Source organism: Poecilia mexicana, unplaced genomic scaffold (genome assembly GCF_051168715.1).
Source record: "Poecilia mexicana isolate PSO_F unplaced genomic scaffold, ASM5116871v1 scaffold_1, whole genome shotgun sequence".
NCBI lineage: Eukaryota > Metazoa > Chordata > Actinopteri > Cyprinodontiformes > Poeciliidae > Poecilia > Poecilia mexicana.
The window spans coordinates 3,719,807-3,732,799 of NW_028263370.1; the positions used below are offsets into that span (position 1 = coordinate 3,719,807).

The following is a 12,993-nucleotide window of genomic DNA, read 5'->3' on the forward strand; positions in this document are numbered from 1 at the left end:
GGATGGTCATTTTTCCTAACCATCCAAATTAGAGCAGTGGTTCTGGAAATAAAACATAAAAGGTTGTAATTATATTGAAAACTGCAATATGGAAAACTAACACCTTTTGTTTCACATCTTGTATTTTTTCTCATGTAAAATCTAAAAATTAATGTTCATGTTCAATATATAAATTATTCCGTTTGTAAAGACTAAACTGGAAGTGAAATTGCAGTTCTTACTTTGTTCAGTCACCACAAAGTTGCGCTATATCCTAACCAGTAAATTTCTTGTTGCATTAATGATGTGCAAACAAAAGACAGCATGAAGAGGATTAAATAAAAAAAACTTTAAATAAAAACCTACAATAGAAACAATAAAGCATCTTTATTTTGATATAGAAAACTTTGAACATGTAACTTTGTGTGTTGGAATGTGACAAACATGCAATAAAACATATTCACTGTCAGAGCGCTACATAATGATGCTGTTCAACATTCCACCTGAAAAACTGTACAATCAGTGCTGTACTGTCACGTACAAATCAATAAATGCAAACGTGTTCAGCTTATTCATTCAAACCTGAAAACACCCAAAATAAAAGTAATAAAACAAACAAAAAAAGACTTTGCTACATTATTGTGAGATTGATGCTCTGGGCTCCAGAAAGTCTCTGGATGATCTTCGTCCTGGTGCTGCACTCGGCTCTGCTACCTCTTCAGTCCTCTCTGGGCCTGTTTCAGCAGCGAGTCAAAGTCCAAATCTTCAAACCGACTCCTGGGGGGCGGCGGCTCTGCCTCTCTGTTAGCGTCTGAACAACAAGGTCAATTCAGGTTAAATTCATTTAAAATTACCATTTGATCCCAAATGTACAAAAGATGTTTGTTTTGCCTTTTAAGCTGCAGTATGTAACTTAAAAAAGTGTATATGTATTTTCACATATTTGTTGAAATTGTCAGCATGTTGTGAAGCAGTCAGAACGAGGCAGAGGGTCTTGGAGATGTCAATCATGTGCTGCTCACCGATCCCCTATTTTCTCTGCTACAGCCACTGATAACAGTGGATAAACAGTTTTCCTGTAATGCTAAGTTGTCCCTCCTTTAACACATTGAGTAGAGTGTACATGAGGTTGATCGACAGCACTAAGACCCTCCCCCTGGCTCCGATTGGTTCTGAGTGGAGCATTTCTTCAGACGGTAATAGCAGCTCAGGTGGAGGAGCTCGATTTCTTCAGATTATCTGTCTCATACTACACTGTCACAACATAACATTTTAACGAAAATGTAAAAAAATATATATATTTTTTTAAAATTACATATCCCAGCTTTAATGCTGGGAATTAAGCTAAAAGAAATGACAGTGAGGGTTTTTTTCTAGGAGGAAACATTTCTCACCCAGATCAGCGTAGACAGAATTACAAAACTGCCTCCGACCACCGAAGCAGAGGTCAAAGGGCAGCTCATTGGGTTGTCTCAGCTTCCCGCCGTTATCGATGGCTGCGAACGCGTCCTCTGTGTTGTAGAACGTCACGAAGCCGTAGTGGTCGCTGTGGGGACCAACAACGGTTTCACATTAATGTGGTTCAACGGGTGAAAGAAACGAGGCAGAGTGACTCTGAGAACCGACCTGCCGTCTCTGAAGTGAAGCGACACGCACTCGACCTCTCCGAACTGAGAGAAGCGCTCCCTCAGCTCGTCATGAGTCATCGTTCTGCGGATCCGGCCGACGTACACCACCCTGCGCTCGTCCTGGGTCACACAAGTTAACATACTTTCAGCCCGCTGCACAAAAACATAACGGTATGATATGGAAGAAAATGTACCCACTATGGCTTTGAGTTTCTGAATCCTCATCTCCCGCTCTCTGCTGCGCCGCCTGGACTCCCTGCTGCTGCAGCAAAAGGAGAACAAAACAAAACTTCAAACATGAAGCCCACTGTGATTGTTAACATACATTTAGAACGACGTAAAGGTTTTCAACCACACACTGTTTAACACCTCACTTCAAAGCAGCCATGCTTCCTTAACCTATTAAAATAGGAGTAACCTTGGAGATCACTAAAATAAAACTTGGAGAATTTTTTACATCAAGTCTGCCTGCACTGAGGACGACCCAAGACTTTTACACATTACTGTGTGACGAGGACTCATCAAAAAAAGTAACTCACGCAGACACATCCCTCCAGCGCCTGTGGTATATTTGAGGAGAAGACGATCGGGATCTGGACCGAGACCAGGACCTGGATTTTGACCTTGATCGGGCCGCGCAGTGACGCTGAGGAGGCGTGGCGCAGGAGGAAGGGGAAGACGAGCAGGAGCTGCTCTCTGAACACCGGCGCCGGATCCTGTGAGGAGCAACAACGTGAGGTCAGAGAAGGTGGCAGTGCTTACACCTGAGGACGACGAGAGACGAGGAGCACCTGGGTCGTTTTGGCGAGCAGGAGCAGGACGAGGAGGTGGAGCCGGAGTCCGAGCGAGGAGATCTTACCCGGTACCTCCTCCTGCTCCGTCCTCTCCCAGGAGGAGTGGGTGGAGGCGTAGGGAGGCCGCACAGCGCCGCCCTGCTGTCGTCTTGGCCGCCCCTGTCTGCAGCCTTTCTGGGTGAAAACCGCAGAGCCTCGTCTGTACTCGTGTCCGTCTCCGAACCCGTCCTGGTTTGAGCCGATCGAGGGTTCCCTGAAACGTGATCCGCCGTCCGCTCCGGTTCTGTGGCGGCTTCAGCCGGCTGCTGGGCTTGTGGAGGACAACGCTCAGCAGAACCGCAGTAATCATGATCGCAGCACAAGTACGCGTAGATCTGAGCCGAACTGTGAGCCGCAGGCGGCTCTGATTGGCTCGGCCGAACCTTCCTGGTCGGAAGCGGGCGCGGTTCGATGATCTGAACGAGCTTCAGAGACAGACTTCTGCATCTAGTGGGCGGGTTCCTCTGGGTGCTCAGGACGACCTCGGTGTGCAGAGCCTCAGGGACGTCCAACAACCGGACGTCTTTCAGACCGTCTTCAGGGCTCGGTGGTCCCAGCGGCCCCACAGGGGGCTTCAGTGGTGAAGCAGAGGTCAGCTCTGGTCCTGCAGGCTCAGGTCTGTCCAGGCCCACCTGACACTTCGTTTCGATGGACGAGGACGAAGCAGCAGGAACTGGTTTGGGCCCGTTGCTACAAATGCCGTCGTCTATAGCTGAAAGGAAAAAAACAAAAAAAAGAAAAATGAAAAAATGAGAAGATGGTTTAACACTAACAAAGCAAACAGAAATACTCAAATTCTTGAAGAATCTTGAAGAATTTGAGTTACCACAACATTTCCCTTTGGGATCAATAAAGTATTTTTTTTATTGCATTTTAACATAAAACACAAGACAACATTTAATGGAAAACACTATAAACACTAAATAGAGAGTTATAATGCTGTACAATTAATCTAATTGGTTTGAGCATCTAACTGGTAAGGATTTATAGCAGGATTGAGTTATAAAAACAATGTCAGTAGCTCTGTGAGAAGCAGCCATGAGTCCAAATGGTAACTCTGGGGGAGCAACAGAGATCAACAGCTCAGGTGGAAGAGTCTCCTGGCAGAAAAACGCCCAGTGACTCTCTTACAGGAAAAGGCCATAGAAGTCACGTTTACATTTGACATAAGAGTTAAAATCTTAAGGAAAAGCAGAAGCTTGTTACCTTTTAAACCAGTAAGTATTTCAGTACTCTGGGACTTCGCCACACAGGAGATCAAAACTGTCACATTTCTGGCAACAGAAGTCAGCCAATGGAAAAAACGAACGACATCCAGCCAACTAAAATGAATGTCCTCCAGCCTACTGGCGATTATTTTTCACTAACCTATGATAAGCGGGGAAAAAAAACTAGCTAGCTAGCAAGCAGGGGTATATTAGCAGCTAGTTAGCGGTAGCCTGCCTGAAGTCTCAGGACACAATGGAGACGTCTGCCCACTACTCAAACAGAAAAGTCTCAAGAAAAAAAACTACATACAATATACAAGATTAAATAGTCCTGCCACAACAAAATTTAAGATCCGTGATTAACATATTTAAGGACAACTTCCATTTGTAAATAAATTGAAGACATTTTAAAGCCGTAACACTGTAACTACATTCTCAGCCCACCTTGTGTTTCCTCAAACTGCTCCAGCAGGCTGGTCAAGTCAGCAGCTTCAATACCTGGAAGAACAAACCGAGACGAAAGGATTTATTTTGTCCTGTTCTTGAAAACATCATTACATTTAGTTTAAGATGAAATTTCCCTTGATTAGCTTCAGAGAAGCTGTCAGTGAGGCAAACTGTTCCCTTGTGAGAAGTCTATAAAATAAAATCTTTTGTTTAAATTAAATCAATCCAGAAACTCGACCTACTCTTGTTTTCTCTGTCTCAGATGAAGCGACCCGTCCTCAAGAGGCTTTACCTGATTGATCAGCAGCACTGTTCTCTCTGCAGTCGTTCTGAGGCGGTTCTGGTTCCGTAGTGTCTGTAAACTCCTCCTGTGGCATCATGTGACCCTCTGTGGGAGGCCGATGGAGGCGTGGTGCGATGGCAGTAAACCCAACGTCTGGACTCGACGGCCGCTCTGCTCGGCCCAGATCCTGGGGAGATTCAGGGTCAACACGTGGCGGCATCTCGGTCAGCTTGGTACTGAGCTTTGGTTGTGAAGATCTCTCATAAAGTGCTGGGGATTCATTCTGGATCTGCTGTGGATGCTTGTTGCTGTGCAATCTAACGAGGACTGGGTTTGGAGGGTCGCTACTGACGAGCTTTGGCTTCTTCGCTGGACTTCTCCTGTTGTTTGGTTTTCTGCCGCTGGGTGTGGCTGAGTGGTCAGACTGTGGGTTGGCAGAGGAGGTTCTGGGTTCAGGTTTTGAGCTCTTTAGCCTCTTGTGATGTAGATGGTTGTGAAGTTTAGCCTCCTTTAACTTAACATGTTGGGTGAAAGTGCTGAACTCAGCTGCTGTGTTTGGTCTACGCAGGGGCAGGATGGGGGGCAGCTCTTTGGGCAGCTCAGACACAGAAGGCCACCCGGTGTTGTAGTTCCTATGTTCCTCCACCGGGGGTCGTCTATTCAGCCGGAGCTGCCTGTACTCTTGCAGGCTCAGTGGTTTGGTTCTTGTCTCGCCTTTCTTCTTCTCTTGTTCTCCGTTGTTTCCTTCTGGGGGCTGGTCCGAAGGTTGAAGTGCTGAACCCGATGGCTCTTCGAGCGTTTCCCTGCTTTTCTCCTCAATTTCTTCCTCCTCCGATTCATCAAACGATGCCACGTGAACGGGACCAAAGCTCACACTCTTCTTTTCTCTGGAGGTCTTTCCATTTAGCAGTACACTCTTCAGGAGTGGGCATTCCCCTCTATTTCCACCCTCTTCCTCCTCCTCTGTCTGTTTTGAAGGTGCCTCATCTTCAGACACGACGTTTATCTCTTCGTCGCTGTCTTCGGAGGGCCGTTCGTACCGCAACACCTCTTCCTGAGAGAACAGGGACTTGTTTTTCCTCGGATCGTCCTCCTTCTCCACATGCAGCTTCAAGCAATAGGGGTGCATGAGTTTCACCAAACTGACGAGGGACGTTGAGGTAAAAACCTCCACTTCCGCCTTCGCCCTCCTGTTTTTGGAAGAGAACAGCCTCTGGTTTTGTTTCTTTAACATCTGGGAGCGACCGGTCCTCTCTACTTTCTGCTCTCCGTCTGAACGGGTTCTCGAGGTTTCGTTTGGTGGCTTGGGTCTCGGTCGAAGTCTGAAAGAAGGCGAGGGTTCCTGAAGAGCAGGAAGACAGAGGTTGAGGGTCAGAAATAGTTTCTCGGACAAGAAAAAAAAAAGATTATAGAGAAACAACACCCCATCAACAGCAGAATGTCAAAGAAATGTGCATTTATGCCAGCTTTTTTAGTCTGCTTTCATCAAAGTCTGATCCATTTGCCTAGAAAGTCCGGTTCGTTTGGGGAGGTAAGAACGCGCAATCAAACTCTGATGCAGACCAAATAAGGGAGCTATGGTCCGCCTCAAAACCTAGGTATTGGTTTGTTTGAAGTGAACTCTGGTGCATTTTAAAAGTCCAGCTAACCCGAGACTGCTCCAAAAGCAGGAAGTGAACTACGGTGCATGGCATTCTGGGTAAATATTAATAAAAAAAAAAACATTTTTATGATGTAAAGCACTTTGAACTGCCTTGGTGCTGAAATGTGCTAAACGGGCAAAGAAAGGAAACGAGCGTGTCCAGCACTAGAGAGAGGAACGGATGGTGGCCTTTTACCAAAGACAAAACAGAAATCATACAACTGGTAAAATCTGACAGCACTCCTTTTTGTTTACATTCTGTGAAGAAGGAGGTTGGACTTATGTCTTCTTTGGAAGTTTTAGTGTCTTTTCCTTCAGTGATTCTTAGTGCAGCGCCACCACAGGCGAGGGCGTGAACAAGTTTTTCAAATAGTTTGGATAATTTGACACAATGCAGTGTGAAAGTCAACCGGACCAGCTGAAAATGTGACAATTATTGCAACCTTGGTCCCCAATCAGAGTCTACCAGACAATCAGATATGAAACACGTCCTTAGAAACAGAATTGCTTGTCTAAAAATGGCGGGTTTCCAGGGACAGATTTAGCTTTTCAGCTGAGAGGGTGTTTTGATATTTTCCTCTCAACTTCCTATTTTACATCAGCCCTTTCCTGAGTGAATTTCCACAGTGGAACATTGATGTTTCTGCATGTTACATCTACAGACGATAAGCATCTGCTTCCTCCTGCTGCAGGAATGTCGACTTCAGTCTTGTTCGGCTGATTTGTGACATAAACTTCATCATGCCGTCACAGCAGTAACCCTTTATCACCTACATAAAGTCATTACAAAGTCCACGGGAAGATGCCAGTGTAAAAACTTTAAAGTCTCTGCACTCTGCTCCGGTCCGGATTGAAATCTCGTGTTCCACAGCAAGAAATGTGTGATTTCACAGCAGCAACCTTGTGAAACTGAACTATAATCACTTCAAAGTCTGTTAAAATTTCCAGAGCACTTATGACTGTTTTTTTTTTTTTTTTGTTGCCTCGGGACGATTACGTTGAGAAACAATTTACTTTAAATGGGTTGCTAAAAATAACTTTGAGAAGAAACTTATAATTTAACACACTTCAATAATTCATTGAAGCAGTTTGTTGTGTCAATGTTTCACCTCAGATAAAGAAATGTTGATATTAGTTATTAAAAGCCCAAACTGAATATGACATCGATGCCCATGGTTACTCCAGCTGTCATTCAGCTTCTCCCCACCTGAAGGCGCGGCTCGTCTGTGCGCTGCTCCGCTCGGTGCAGCAGCTCAGTGTTTGGCAGGACGTCAAAGGGTGAGAAGATCCCATTGTCGTCATCGTCCTGCCCCACTCGGTCCAGCATCTCAGTCAGGGCGCACAGCAGGCTCTCATTTGCTTCCTCTGCACTGTTATGACTCTGAAAGAAAAAAAACATTTACCCGTCTAGTCATGTTGGTGTGATGGGGAGAACTACTTGGTAGAATAAACGTCAAGGATCGTGAGTGCAGATTCTGCATGCCGACGTAAAGTTTCACCTCATGAAAAATGGCAGAAACATCTGAGCCAATTGTAATATTACTATAAGATAATAACACATTACTTGTTTTGCTGATTGCCTGCTGTCCATCATTAAAAAGATCCATAAAAATAAGTCATGAAGGAAAGACATTCTGGGTTACATTATTGACATGGATCTCTTCAGACATGGCAAACTTTTATGAATTACTTTAATTTCTTGAGGACAATTACATCAGACTACATAAGTATTGTCATTTCTTTTTGTTTGTTTTGTCCCATCCTTATTTGGGTAGGGATTAGTTATAAGCTGTTTCAAATGGATTGCTTGAATTGGACTGACTTGCATATTTATTTATGTTTTTATACCATTTGTATCTGTTGAACCATATGTCAAACTGTAGGTCAAAATTAATAAATAAAGATGAAAAGAAGAAATTAAAACTGCAAAAAAAAAAGAATTTTACTGAAAATTCACAAAATTAGCAGTGGGTCAAATACTTTCATCAACAAGCTTCAACACTGACTTCTGGTGAAGCAGCTGAGTCTTCAAAGATGGCCAAAATGGAGTGGTCCACATCTTGACTTCTGCTCAGGACCAGCTGGAGGCACAGGAAGGGAAGAAGGGCTCCACAATTACACAGCCAGCAGACAACACACTCCTTTCCTTCAGGTGTTGAGGGAAGCCCTAACAGTAAAAACTGCCTCTTCTCAGGAAGTTTTAAGACAAAACTTCCTGATGTGGCTACATTTTCAGGGCGTTTTTCACCTGTAGTCAGAAATTTGTGTTGCAGTAAACAGTTAATTACTGAAAGCTTCTGTTCAATAGACTATTTTCTAAGAAATACATTCATAATAGTAGAGAGGACCCCCTAATGAAGCAGAGGAGGAGGAGTCAGCTGTAAATGAAGGAGCTCAGTAGTACTGCAATTACATAAATACAAGATAATAGGCATTTCTGGACACTGTTTAAATTTGTAAATAAACATAGGAAGAGTTTATTTCCCTTTGTAGTAGAAAAATCTGCACATTCTTTTTGTGGCGTTTGTGAACCGTCAGTACGACTATCAACCGGAAAGACATTTAAAACCACACCGACTGCTCCAGAGAAGAGTTCAGCCTTTCCTCAGGAACATCCTGTCCTCCTGACGTTCAAACGTGTCTCCCACTTTTAATACGCACTCAGTCAAAAACACAAAGGTGCCATGGGGCCAAATAAATGTCGGCAGAGTTAAATAAACTACTATTTGGGTGTTAAAGCCAGGTTACCTGATCCACTTTGGCCATCTTCCTGAGCTCTACCTCAGTAGTACTACAGCCACGTGTCGCTATGCGCGCATGTGGCCTCGCGGACCGGCGGAAACCGCCTCACGACAGCTACAAAAAACGCCCTTGTGCCACTAATTTGATGCCGGGTTATGTTCGGCGGGGGAACAGGTACCTCATTAAGGGTGTTGCGGGACGGAAATTCGCTGTTGCCGGTAGTTAAATCGCTCTCTTCGCCCCTCTTCCGCGCCGCCATGTTGCTCCGCCACATGGTCCGCTGGCAGGCCGGACGGAGAGACACGAGGTCCCCACTGGCGGGAAGCGAGCAGCCAGAGCTGATCTCAGATCAGGTTGTAACCACCGCGTTCATTGTGAAGAGCGAGGCGGCGTGTCGGAGTCTGACTCTGGGTCAGCTGTTCGGCTTCTTCCGCACTGCTTCGGTTTTATCTGTTAAAGTTGAAACACAATCCCCCCCCACAAGACGAAAGACCGAACATCTGATCATTAAAGAGGTCATTAAAAACAACCAAAACTCATCATAGTCAGGGGCGAATGTATTTAAGAGTTTTATAAAAAAAAAAAAAAGAAAGAAAGAAATACAAGAAAGACATGATAGCATTGTTTTGCCTGTTTTTTGATACAAATTGCGACCTCTGGTGTCAAAATCGTCAAGACAATTCTTTTAACACTACATTTGATAATTCAATTTTAATTTTATCTTAATACATGACGCATTATTTATATTTTTTGCCCTGTTTTAGCATTTTTTTTCTTGTGTTTTAAACGGGGCCTTATTCAAATGTTCATTATTTATTGTCTACAAAAGGGCAAGTATTTCAAGTACACAAGAATTTACACACTTAGAGTAAAGACAATGAGCTCCACCATCCTGTTCAATGGATAAATGGATTAATTGAAGGAATAATACAATGAAACATGCCAAGTATACAGCTCACACAAAAAGGGACAAAGAACATTACCAGTTACACTTCATACATATAAAATATTACAACCCTTTCAGAAATCTTTGCAAGAAAAATGTAAATGAAAATCAAAGATAATTTAGTTCCAAAGTTTATCTGGAGGGAAAGCTTAGATACTGACCCTGTATATGTCAACTATCATGTACATACAATGTCTACACGGTTAAATGACGGGTCTTTATTTTTCAGGATTAACCACCTGCGATAATCAAAAATGTTTATAAACCTAATTCGGACATGTCTTTTGTAAAAATACTATGTATTCTAGAAAGCTTTTTATTATTATTATTTTTTATTTCCCCTATGTTATGTTTTAAGTGTTTACACATTGATAGCAAAGTCAAATTCCTTGTTTGTGAGCTCAAATCTGACCAAAACAGATTCTGACGAGTTGCTCAGGTTCTGCTTTAGGTTTCTTTTCATATTAACAGGATTAGTTTGTTTTCGAAAGAACATTTCTTCTGAATCGGTGGTACAGCTCAGCTGCTTAGTTGAATGGGAATTGAAGTGAATTGAATAGAAAATCGCACCAAACTTGTGAAACCGCTTGTTGCACACTTTGACCACTAGATGGCGGCATTGCACAACAATGTTGCATGTTTTCCGTTGACCACACAAGTTGTAAATAACTTTATATCACGAAACCGTGATTGATACGTCTCTCCTGACGCTACACAGCTCCACCTGATGAAGGTCAGTTTTTAAATCAAACGCATGTTCACACCGTTTGTGTCAGCTGGTGATTTTTTTTTTCCTGCCTCAGCTGGGAGCTGTGATTGTGTCCAACCTGTTGTCTTCTTGAGCATACTCTGAAGAGCTGACCTTTTTTGCTAAGAGCCATGGTGGGGTCAATGGCTGCATTAGACTAGCAGGGAAGAAAATATGAGCCACAGGCTCATATTTCAAGAGGTCAAAAGGTGCCTTTTTATTTTGAGCCGCTGCGTTTTGAGGTGTTTCGAGCATTCCCACTCCATGATACGTTAGTCTGTGTGAGTTTTCTTCCCACATCAGTCTTCATCCCACAAACCACCTCCTGCCTTTTGGCGCACATTACTGTCTGAAACGGGGCCAAAACATCCTCCAGCGGGTGAGGTGCTGTGGTGTGTTCAGGAGTGAGCATCTGAGTGTGTACATAAACCTGGGGGTGGTGTGTATACGTGTATGTGTGTGTGTGTGTGTGTGTGTGGGGGGGGGGATCAGTGTAAGTAGGTTACCTTACTGCAGCATCCAGCACTCAACCACCATGTCAGTACATGGCCCCCTGCATGCACAAAATGCATTTAACTGACTCTGCAGTCACTGTCCCATTTTTCCACTGTGTTTTTTTTTTTTCCACAGGAAATGTAAAAATTCACCCACTCAGTGCCATTAGGCTCCAGAAAGCAGAGTGCCATCTTGGTCTGTGGTGAGGGAGGAGGAGGAGGAGGAAGCTTAAAACAAAGCTAAATCATTCCTCTCCTTTCTCCTGTGTGGCTCATCCCTTTTTCTCCCTCTTGACCCGTGGAAGGACTCCTACGGCGCTCTTTTGGCACGTCTGAATTTTTTAAGAACCCTTGAGCTCCGAGGGGTGAGGTTTATGTTTTCATCTCCCAGTCTCACTCACACTTGGCTGCATTTGTGAGTTTTTTTTTTTCCTTTTCTCCGTGCCTTCTAGTCATCTTGGCTGCTCAGTCATGCAATGTTTTGTGCGTGCACTTATGTGACCTTTCTAATATTGTGGGAGCCAGGTGTTTAATAAAAAAAAAAAAAAAAAAAAAAAAAAGGCAAAAGCACTCTGATCTTTAACTCCACACCAGGGGAAATAAACCCACAACTCGTGGGGCTTATACTACTTCAAGTCAGCTAAGTGAGCTGCCTTAGTGGATGTTTGATTTTTCTTTACTTCAAGTGGCCTGTCTGCTTCTTCCGTGGCAAAGAGGAGGAATATCCTCCCAGAAGGCTGAGAGGACACCTGTTAGCGAGAAGTGACAGCCTGAGAGCGAACAAGAGGGACGTTTTGTCATGTTACAACCACAAACATCGTCTTGATTTAATGGGATGCGTCAACTTGATATGTAACAGAGAAGGGGAAGGAAAATGAATCATAGTTTTAAAACATTTGGAGCATTTTTGTGCACAAAAATCTGAAAAGTGTAGCATAAATATGTTTTGATTGATTTATTTACTCTGGGTTTTTTTTTTTATTGGCCTGTTGTAATTTTCAAATTTTAAATGCCACATTTTCATCAGCTGTCAGCAGAAAATCATCACGATTGAGAGAAATAAAGGTATTAAAACATCAGACTTGGTCTAATTAGTAAATAATGTGTTTCACTTGGTGATGGAGTTACCCAAATAAATTAAATTTTCAATAACATTCTAATTTAATAAAGGGGTCTATAGATCTGTACTTTGACTGGGCCATGTTAGCACATGAATATGTGACAGATCATAGGAAATTTTTATTATTGGTAGTATTAAACTCGAAAGTTATACAAAAACAAATATGCTGAACTCACGAAAGAAGTCAAAGAAACAAAATTTAAAAAAGAAACCCAACAAGTCATGAACTTAACACACCAACTGACAGAGTAAATAAATGCAACAATCACTAACTAAAAGAAAACAGAACGGTACCGTTAAGTTTGTTAACAAACAAAAACAACTAACGAAGGAAGTCTAAACCAGAGAATTCCCGCTCTCCAGTGGGAGCTGGTGGTGCAGGACCACTAACCCTCCATGTGTTTAGATGTCCTGAGCTCTGGTCACCATCTCTTTTCTGTAAACTCCGGGGTCAGGGGTCGCCAGGGGATGCAGAGCAGAGAGAAAATCAGTCGAGACCAGAGCCGAGAGAGCTGAAATGGTAGGAGGCAGTGACTTACAGGTGTGCAGACGCTCCTGCACACACGCGCTGAGCCACTCAGTGTGGTAACAGAAACCGACATCAATAATGTAGCTGAGAGAAACAGGATGCAGATTCAGCCTGAACACAGGAGTTAACAGACCAGCCGTGAAGAGCCCGTCAGTCTGGGTTCTGCCCTCAGGCCGGATGCACGCCTGAGCATTTCTTAAGCTAATTAGCCAAACAGAAACACTTGGGCTAAAAAACTTGCTAGAAAAAAAATAAAATAAAAATTTAGTGCCAAATTGAAAACTGTTTTCTAAAACTGACAAATAAAAATAATTTACATAATACAGGTAATTGCATAAATATTCACACCTGTTTAGAGACTGTCTACAACAACTGCTGCCCAGGCTCTTCATCT

At 43.4% G+C, this 12,993-nt stretch overlaps 1 protein-coding gene across 4 annotated transcripts; it reads right to left on the minus strand.

Moving 5' to 3' along the window:
• Positions 1-349: 349 nt before the first annotated feature.
• On the minus strand, positions 350-9,451 carry LOC106917532 (PPARG related coactivator 1). Of its 4 annotated transcripts, none has more exons than XM_014986564.2 (11): positions 8,941-9,451; positions 8,027-8,101; positions 7,228-7,401; positions 4,388-5,720; positions 4,093-4,146; positions 2,399-3,152; positions 2,147-2,323; positions 1,806-1,866; positions 1,606-1,727; positions 1,374-1,525; positions 350-790 (listed from the first exon to the last, which is right to left on the minus strand). In XM_014986564.2, the coding sequence occupies exons 1-11, from the start codon at positions 9,034-9,036 to the stop codon at positions 690-692; spliced, it is 3,099 nt and encodes a 1,032-aa protein (XP_014842050.2). In that variant the 5' UTR covers positions 9,037-9,451; the 3' UTR covers positions 350-689. The 4 variants fall into 4 exon arrangements, with proteins under 4 accessions (XP_014842050.2, XP_014842048.2, XP_014842052.2 ...); XM_014986562.2 differs by having other exon boundaries at positions 1,806-1,869; positions 8,941-9,449; XM_014986566.2 differs by lacking the exon at positions 8,941-9,451 and adding an exon at positions 8,769-8,916 and having other exon boundaries at positions 1,806-1,869.
• Between the last annotated feature and the right edge of the window lie 3,542 nt (positions 9,452-12,993).

Coding starts and splice junctions, on each gene's coding strand:
- LOC106917532 (XM_014986562.2), bottom strand. CDS start 9,036: ATGTGGCGGAGCAACATGGCGGCGCGGAAGAGGGGCGAAGAGAGCGAT. Junction 8,102..8,940: donor CCCGCAACACCCTTAATGAG/GTACCTGTTCCC, acceptor CTGTGCCTCCAG/CTGGTCCTGAGCAGAAGTCA. Junction 1,728..1,805: donor TTCAGAAACTCAAAGCCATA/GTGGGTACATTT, acceptor TGTGTGACCCAG/GACGAGCGCAGGGTGGTGTA.